Genomic DNA, 9,705 nt, shown 5'->3' on the forward strand with positions numbered 1-9,705 from the left:
GTTTAAAAACCATTGCTTTAAGACAAAACTACCATATTTTCTCTTTTAAAAACAAAAGCCCATGCATAGTTATATCTTGTTTCCATCATTGCCCCTAGCATAATCTCAACCACCCATTTTAATTATAATAATTAACCAGAGTGACTAACTTATATTTCATAGAGAAAATTGGGAGGAGGGAGGATGTGGATAATTGAGAACTGTCACATACAAGCATTTTAGCAGACTAGCAAAGCTCATGAACACACACAACAGAAATTTCTCCTGCAATATAACCACTTTTACATCTCCTTAAGGTGGCAAAAATGAACACGTTCATGGAAGTGACTCACCCGAGTTGTAGCCTCTCTATAATGTAAAAAATGAGAAGCAAACGTATATAAACTTAATATTATGCTTTGTAATCAAAGTTTCAGTATTCTGACTTACTTAAGTTATCTAAGTGGATAGATATCCAATGATTGTTTAGCAATTAGCTCTACTTATAGTAATCCATTTTAAGTTACCTAAAGATCTTAGGGATTACCTTTAAGTTGCTGTGCTATAAAACATAATCGCTATTTATATGAAAAGTTTTTCAAAACAATTATTTAGTTGAGTTGAACATGAATTTATGTTTTTCATGTATAGCATTACATAGGCATAATATTAGCTTATTTGACCAGTTATCCTATATATATTTAGAAGAAATCAACCCGAGTAAAGTAAGAGGTACAGTTGCTCATACTTAACACTGATGAATCAGAGAAAGACATAGCTGTGTTTTAAAATTTATCACACTCGTCTCACTTGCCCAAGAGTTCACCTCAATTCTGTGAACTTAGATTCTTAAAATGTTACTGAGTTAGTATTTTCTGTAAAAGAATTTTTAAGTCTAGTAAATTTAAAGTTTTAGGGGCTCGGATTTCTTTTTTTTCTGTTAAGTTTATGAAAATTCAATTTATATAAGCACTTGCTTATCTTTATAAGCCAAACAGAACAAGTTCTTGTAATCTAAAAAGTACTATAATCTAAAAAAAAAAGAAAAAAATAAAAAATTAGGAAGAAAGAATACTGTAATCTAAGTTATCGATGCCCTCTGGCAGTAGGCTAGCATTCCAGACATGAGGGGGCAAGGCCTTACTGAACTGTAGTCACAGACACAGATTTAACAGCTTCAGTCCCACAACTTCAGCCGCAGGTCAGAAGGAAGCACAAAAGCACACAAATCACCGGTCTAGATTGCAAGGAGCTGTTCTTCCCATTGGGCACAGAATTCTCAATTGATTTGAGTTCAAAATAGAAAAATATTCAAACCGAAACAACCAAGAAGCCCTATTCCCTGTTCCCTCACCCGGTGGAAAATAACGTCTGTAACCTTTTGTTAGTGATCACCACGTCGTCAGACCACAGAATTGGACTCTCCATGGTGGCTACCCCAAGAGGGAATAATTCGTCAGCCGTGTATGAACTAGAAAGAAAAATAAAGCACAAAATGAGTACAGAGGGAATGAAAACTAGAGAAAATAGAGAGGCAGCAAAACTCAAGTCTGCTGCTGCTTTGGCTTCACCCTGGAAGCCAAAGAAATGGCGCCTGGGCTTAGCCACTATGACACGCTCCACACCTCAGCCAACGCGATTTGCCTGACTCTGGCGGGTCAGTGCTGTGGGCGTTTCGATGAATGACCTCCAGTACTCTTGAAGGATACTTTTTTTAAAAAAAAAAAAAAAAAAAAAAGGTAAAATCATGGCTTTTGAACAAATACAGAGTGACCATGTACCATAGCTTTTATTTAATGAATCAATTAAGGAAGGAGCCAGTCCCATCTTACAACTAGTTCCACCACCAGCTTTTTTCCTCAGGTGTCGGTAGCTGACAAAGACTCTCTCTTCCTGAGGCCTCAGCATCTTAAAAAACATTCTGATTCCACCTGATTTCTAAATCTGTGCTCCGGGCTCAAAGGGGCTCAAAGGGGAGCATGTGCATTGATTGACTCTGCTGGGCTTCCTGCCTTTAGGGCTTTCGCCTTGCTCTCCAGAACTGTCGCTGACCCTGGCTTTCTTTTGCAGTGACAAAGTCCAGGCCCTTTCCTATGCGCAGCACACACGGCAGCTCATCTCCTGCGGTGGTGATGGCGGGATCGTGGTCTGGAACATGGACGTGGAGAGGCAGGAGGTAGGTGTCACGGCAGGTCACAGGGCCACTCCGTGGCTGGTGGGCTGGACTGTGTGCATGCAGTTCTGGCTGGGCTGAAAAACGCCTCAGCCTTCCCTCCTGCTCATTACTTATTCTTCTTATGATTAAACCATGAAAGAAGACTTGTTATGTCAGAGAATAAAAGATTCTAGTAGAAAAGGAAATTCCTTTTTTTTTTTTACCCCTCCCAAATTGGCGTGTAACATTCATGTAATAGTGATTTCATAAGAATTTCAACCGAGACGAAGCTCTTTAGACTTCGGATCTGTTGCTCCGTTCACAACCAAAATTCAGGTGCGAAAGAGGGAACCATCTGTTTTCAGACGATTATGCCTTAAAGTGCCCTAGGAACACACAAGACTCAAGTGTTTTATGTTACCCGGGAAATGGTGGCTAATGTGTGAGAAATAGTATTTGATGAAGGAAGAGTTCTTTGCTTGATATTAGTAGTAATATCAGAAATAACTGTTTTTGCGCTTCTTTATGAGTCATGGTCTAAACAGTTCTCCAGATGCAAATATATACACTGTCTTTGTTAGGAATACATTTACGTTTTCTCCTGGCATTCTGTTTCTATGAGTTTTCTTTTTTCATCTTTGAGCATCTTAACAATGGACATGTTTACTAAATATCCCCTTGACAAGGACTTCGAAGTTAGCGGTATTCTCATTTCCCTAGAATTTTGCTGGGTGAACTTTCCCTTTGACGGTTGACGGTGTATATTCATCTAATGTATTTCCTTGCAGGATGCAAGAATTAGAAAAGCAACACTTTAAAAAGACAAAAGCAATTTCCCAACTTCTTTCCATGCCCTCACCCCAGTCTCATTTCAAGAGAGTAGTTGCTATTATCCACCATGCAATGCCTTTCAAATGCCAGTAATTAAATGCTTAAGAAGATTAAAGCCTGACTTGCTCAAACCATAAATCCGTGGGAGTTCTATTAGTAACTAATTAAAATGATCATTACTGTTAGGAAGTGGGGAACTGTAGAATATTGCTTTTGAAAGTACCACTTGGCCCCTTCAGTGTAAAGGCAGGGAAATTGGTACAATGTGTGCTGGCCATGCCAGCCAGACTGCCCATGTGACTTCCCATTCTGTACGATAGTCTCCTCTGGGTGAGGGACAGTCACACCTCGCCTGTCCCCGCTTCTTCCCAGGCCTAACTGACCAGGAGAAGGGGAACCGCCAGGCTCTCTTTCCTCCGTGCAGGTAGACTCCACCGTTGATGGACAGAGGCCCAAAGGAAGATAATGATGTGCTTTCCAGAGATGAACCCAGTCGGTTGCGGGGCAGTCCTTTGAGCCATCTTGCTTAAATTATGCCCTTTGACATGCAGATATGGGAGCACTTGCAGCTTGTTAACTATCTTGAATCTTCTTCGGGTGATTCAGAGCCCAAGTGAGTAGAGAGGGTCCCAGCCATTTTTTTTTTTTTTTTTTTTTTTTTTTGCTGGTGTCATATTTTATAAACCTAAATCCTCTGAGATGTATCTGTGGGGCTTCTGGGTCATGGCCAGAGCTGTGCAGTGCTTACCTCAAGAGGCTGGAGACGTGTAAGGTTGCACTGCTTGATTTTCTGGAAGAAAAAAATGTATGGGAGAAGATTTCAGAAGACTATTACATGGTATAAATGATGCGATTACAGTTGCTGTAGGATAGAGCAGTAGTGCTGGGCATTTAGGAAGGGGTGTTACCATTGTTGGCTCACATTCGCAGCAGAGAGTTTGTGGAAGGACGTAGCGCTGAAAGATTGATGGGGCCTGGCTGTGCGCTGAGGGGGACAGGAAACACCATGAGGAAGGACAAGGTGAACGAGGGAAGTCGTGCCCTGGGCACTGGTGCTTGTGAGCAGTGGAAGCCGTCAGAGACGATAGTGTGGCCATGGGGGTGGCACTGGGGGGCAGATGGAAGAAGGTGTGGCTGAGCGTATCTCATAGGCTAAATGTGTTTAATGAATGTGTTAATGAAATCCATTTTTTCCGAAATTGTATCCTTTTCTAGAAGTATGTATGAACATGTTCTTTGTAGAAAAGTTACAGAGTGCTCCTTAACCAATAGAAAACATGTCAGTTACTCAATACCAACCACCCCAGGAATATCACCGGTAACATCCTTCCTTACAATTTTCTCTGCAAAAACACATGTGCGCGGTTTGTTTTTGGGGGGTTTTTGGACAAAAAATGGAATCATACAACACATGCTGATTTTTTTTTCCTTTTCCTGTTCCTTACTCCCATTGCCCTCTTCATAGATACCCACTACAGTGCATTTGATATATGTCCTAAACCTGCATGCTTCCTTATAAAAGATACAGTAGTGGGTACGTGACAGTTTTTTGTAAATCCTCCTGATTTTCCTGCATTGTAAGTGTTTTGAAAAGTCACAACATAGGTAATTCTTTTAGGGATAAAATGTTTTCCTGAAAACTCTTATTTTGTTAAATCAGTCTTTAAACTGATTAGAGCTTGGAAATTACAAAGGAAATCAAGGCTTACTTCTTAAGAACTCTTTGGTTTTAATAAAATAAATAGACCAAGAATTGGGAACTCTTCAAATATCACCTTCTTACTTTTCGTTTTTGAGACAATGTGTAGTTTTAGGTTCGTTTCTGCTTGAAGGGAGGTAGAAGAGGCCAAATGCCCAAATCTGTTCTCTAACAGGGCTTCTTCAGAGAAGGATTACATCAAAAGAGAAAAGCTACGAGAAAAATCTCGTAGAGAGAGGGCACTGGCCATTGTTTGCCACATTTCTCAAACTTGTTCGATCTCAGGGTTCTTTTATAGTAAGTGTCCTGTGAGTCAAATGGGAGTTCTCTGGAACTTACTTTAGAGCAACCCTGGGGTTGGATATATTTTTCCAGGTTCCTTGGGTTCAGTCATATGTGGAAAGAGATCTGTCCCTCTGCCAAGTGATGAATGTTCCAAGTTGGACGTGGAACTCGAGAAACAGATGCAGAGTCACTCTATGCATAATCTGTGAAGATTTGCTGAAGAATAGCTTTACGCTTAACACATCTCTTAAACCCATTTGACATTGTTTCGAGTACTCATGATGGAGTTGGGAAATAGTGAAGTGAACAAAGGCAGAATGGTGTGTGGTCCGTGAGGCAAGGAGCGGAGTCTCCAAGCTCGCTGGGCCCTGCCATGAGCGGACGGTGGACAGGCAGCTTTCCTGAGTACCCACTGTGGGCAGGTTGTATCCTTCCAGCACAGGTAGCTGTGTACACGTGACATGTGCAGTCACACGTAACTGTATTTTGCCAGAGCAAATCTAATTGCATGAGATCCGAGAATATCTGATAAAGTCAACGTGGCTGTCAGAACTCTGCGAGTGACCTGGCCCCAGCCGCCCCTGAATGCTCCTGACCCTCGCCACCCCACCTGGGCCATCCCACCCTCCTGGCGCTCTGCTGCTCCTCCTCAGGCCTTTACACTTGCACTTACTTAAATAATTGATATTAATAATATTGTCTTGTTTAGTCTTCCTCATAAATTATAAGCCCCACGGCGGGAGAGATTCTTTTTATCACCACTACATCCCCAGGGCTCAAGCTACAATAGGCATTCAGTAAATGTTTTTTAAATGACTAACTGAGAAATCACACCTCTGTTTCTTATAAACACATCTTGATTCTGTAACTTTCATCAGTGTTAATGGTACCGTTGTCCTCACTGCTTTGCAATGTGAACTGTTGTGTGCTTAATTTCACAAGACCCCTGAATGGTTGGACAGTGATTCCTGCCAAAAGTGTGATCAGCCTTTCTTCTGGAACTTCAAGCAAATGTGGGACAGTAAGAAAATTGGCCTAAGACAGGTGGGTAATATGGATCCCTCATCAAACTGGAATAGAGTGGAAACAGCTTCACCTGTGAGCTTAGACGAGCTAGCCCCTCCCGCCGCCCCAGGCAGGGGTTGTGGTGGGGGTCAGGCACTACCCTGGAGCCACTCTGAGACCCCATGTTAATTCATTCTCTTATCTGCTGCAGCTCGTTCCTACTGCATTCAGTTTCTGAAGGAACTTGTTCCAAGTAGTTAAGGGATATGATTTTAGAATTCTAGTGGCATCTACGGAAATGCACCTTAAAATTAGAGGGATCATGCTTAGCTCATAGTGGGACCAAAAGGTGAAATTATAGAAGAGGTATTTATTTCGTCTTAATAATTTCAGTTTCTCTCTTACCATCTTAGTTTTACTTGTTTAGAGCTACTTGTAATAATCGAGCATTTTCAGTCCGAATCACGGTTGGGTTTGGTCCTCCCGAAGGAAATCACTGTTACTCACCTAGCCTGAACATGGCCAAAGTGGAGGCAGTAGATGGAGCTGGGCTGCATTCACGCTCTCCTTCATCCAGCAGCACGATCTCTGCAGATGGTGCTCCCCCAGTACCCAGCTCTAAGTAACCTGGCCACTGGGTGGTCCTCTGGAGTTCAGACTAACTAGGATGGGCGGAGGGGGGCTGTGGTAGGGAGGTGGGGGTAGGGCTGGGTGTGGTGACACAAACAGATGTGTTTCCAGCGGTTCTGCATTTGAATAAAGAGCTCAAAAAGAGAACACCGGTGCGTTCCTTCCGTTTCCTCGGCATTCATCCGAATGCCGAATGCCATAGACCACCCCCGAATCTACGCGGCGGGGCAGGTTGGGGCGAGTTGCGGGAACCGTAGCAAGCCTGTGCTCTCTCCCCTTCCAGCACCACTGCCGCAAGTGTGGGAAGGCCGTCTGCGGCAAGTGCAGCTCCAAGCGCTCCTCCATCCCTCTGATGGGCTTCGAGTTTGAAGTGAGGGTCTGTGACAGCTGCCACGAGGCCATCACCGATGAAGAGTGAGTTCCGGCAGGCTGCAGACTTAGCAGGGTTAAGGACAGAGGGCGATTTGGTACCGCAGCCATGACCACCAGCGCCCTAGTTCCTGCTGGTTTCGAATACAGACCATGGCAAGTGGGCACAGCCCTCCTTTCTGCCAAGAGATGCGTGTTCTCTCGTGAGATAGGAAAAGAGAGTCCGCCTCAAGATTTCCCGTCTTCTGTGCTCTTCTCCACCCCAGGGCCAGGTGCCCTGCCAACAGGCTTCTTCCAGCCATCCCTGCTATCCCTGTCTTTCCTTGCAGGAACCCAGGCTTCACTCTCTAGCCCAAGCTGGTATTTTTACAGGAGCTGAATCAGCCCACAGGCTCGAGGCTGCATTTTCTCAGGAAGAGCTAAGCCGCTTTACCTAAGAGGCCAGTACCACCAGCTATCCAACGACTCAGTCTCGCTTGGTGGTCTTGCCCGATAACCTAGGACCTTAGGTTACTGCACGGCAGTGTGCTGGGGGGGTGGGGTCGTGAAAGGGCACATCTGTGTTCTCTTCAATGGCGCTCATTGCAGACTGCTCCCGAGGTAAGCAGAATGCCCTGCAGCAGGCTTCCCTTCTAATGAACGACAGCAGGATCTCCTAGGTAACCCGTCTGCCCGATTTTCCCCCACCGACTCCCTACCTTGTATATAATAGAATCATTTTAAGTACTAGATGAGTGTCTCGAAACAGCATGTAAACAGCAGCGTATTTCAGATACACCAGAGGAAGTCAGCATTTGAAGGAAAGTCGTGGCGATTAATACCCCAGAGCATTCTCTTACGGATAACCCTGATGTGTGTGTTTTTCTCATTCTTCTTTATCCATATCAAATATAGATTAAGATGGCCTTCCATCAGTAAGCATTTATGTTCATTGATTATTTTCCACTCATCATATGTGATGAAATTAATAAGAGAATTCTTTTCATTAAATTAGCTGCAAGAGACTTTAGAGATATTCTAAATGAATTATTCATTTTATAGATAAAAGACCCAGACCCAGAGAGCCTAAGCAACTGCATATTAAACCTAAATCTTGAATTCTAAATATTTTCAGGTGATCATCTTGGGAGACTGAAGGTCTGTTCTGCAGACCTAGCTAGGGGTAACAACGGTCTTCAGAGAGCCCACTGCAGAGGAGTGGGCCTCCTTGAAGCCTGATGGCACACCAGCTGTCTCCTTCCCCATGTCCCTGTCCCCCTTCCCATGTCACTGTTTCTTCTGCCTCTTCTGCTTTGCCTCTGGACCACCCAGACAATTGACAAGCCTTCTTACTAAAGCAATGCATAGATTAAAAAATACGAAACAAATAACAGTGTTTGTTTATAGACTGTTTTACTTGTTCAAGTGTTAGAATACCGGAGGAAAAACTAAATCTGCAGTTACACCAGGAAAACAAGAAAAAAGAATGGGTAGCCCTTCAATTAGAATGGTAGCTTAGGCTTTGTAACAGGTGTGTTTTTTTTGTTTTTTTTTTTTTAAGTCACAGGTAGACTATTATACCAGCAGGTCCTTCTGAGATCAGACTTAGCAAAAGCACTGAGGTGTTTGTTTTAAGATTTGTCAAAGGTATAAGTAGAGATTTTCATAAGCTCTATCAGAGCAACAAGTAATTCGTAAGACTTTGGGAAATGTCATCATCTCTTTCCCATTTTGGAGAAGATAAAAATCCTTTCACCTTTTAAAAAGGTACGTGGCTGGCTCAGTTGGTTAAGTCTCCTACTCTTGGTTTCAGCTCAGGCTGTGATCTCCTGGTCGTGGGATCGAGTCCCGTATCGTCTCTGCGCTCAGCGTGGAGCCTGCTTAAGATTCTCGCTCCCTTTCCCCCTCCCATTTGTGCTCTCTGTCTCTCTCTCTCTCTCTCTCTCAAATAAATAAATCTTTTTTTTTAAATCATTAACAGATTCCCAGGGAATAAAGGTAGGTACGAGGAGCAGTTTTAAAGTGAAGCAGTCTTAGTCATTTGGCTACACATTAGAGCTTCATGACACCTTAGATCTCTTTCCTTCATCCATGTGCCACCACTTTTCACTCTTGGAAACTTACTTTGCTCCTTCCAGACGTGCGCCGACGGCGACCTTCCACGACAGCAAACATAACATTGTGCATGTGCACTTTGATGCAACCAGAGGATGGTTACTGACTTCTGGAACTGACAAGGTTATTAAGGTAGGGCGCCATATTCTTTTAAAAGCTTTCCATCTTTGGCCCTATGTCAATATACAGGAGCCCCAAGACTGTGTGGGGTCTGCTCACAAGGTTACTCAGCTGTGAGCATTTTTGAGAACCCGCTACATGCAAGGCCCCACGCCAGGGCCCCGGCTGCACACACCAAGATCAGACGTGGCTCTTGGCTGCAGGGACTTACTCTGTCTTTCTGATGGTTAATAATAGGTCACATGTTCAGCAGCCAAAAGAGTGATACAGGCAAGAATTACCTGCAGAGCTCAGTAGAGGGAGATGGGGCTGCTGGAGAGGGCATCAGGAAGGAAGTGGGGTTTGAACTGAGCATGGAGTGAAAGGAAGGACTCGAATAAGCCAACGAGTAATAAACAAGATCTTTTCCTCGTGAGATCAATTAATCCAGAAGCATCCCTCCAGAGTCTGTCTGAGGACTGTGCTGGATGGAGCTGGCGCCGCAGCAGAGGCCCCGGCCAGGAGGGGCCACAGCTGCGCCGCGGGCTCGCCCAGCATA

The 9,705-nt window shown here is 43.9% G+C and overlaps 1 protein-coding gene across 3 annotated transcripts in view; it reads left to right on the forward strand.

Annotated features, from left to right (window-relative positions):
* Positions 1–9,705, forward strand: part of WDFY2 (WD repeat and FYVE domain containing 2) — a 173,873-nt gene that overhangs the window by 157,307 nt on the left and 6,861 nt on the right. For all 3 annotated transcript variants that reach the window (XR_006408846.3, XM_044381793.3, XM_057308912.1), the window contains exons 8-11: positions 2,050–2,155; positions 5,892–5,993; positions 6,868–6,998; positions 9,071–9,179. Coding sequence is in view for 2 of the 3 variants with exons in the window: in XM_044381793.3 (XP_044237728.1) it covers positions 2,050–2,155; positions 5,892–5,993; positions 6,868–6,998; positions 9,071–9,179 (448 nt within the window). In the remaining variant the exon portion in view is untranslated. The remainder of the gene's footprint in view (positions 1–2,049; positions 2,156–5,891; positions 5,994–6,867; positions 6,999–9,070; positions 9,180–9,705) is intronic.

This window comes from Ursus arctos, unplaced genomic scaffold, assembly GCF_023065955.2.
Source record: "Ursus arctos isolate Adak ecotype North America unplaced genomic scaffold, UrsArc2.0 scaffold_10, whole genome shotgun sequence".
In the NCBI taxonomy this organism is placed as follows: Eukaryota; Metazoa; Chordata; class Mammalia; order Carnivora; family Ursidae; genus Ursus; species Ursus arctos.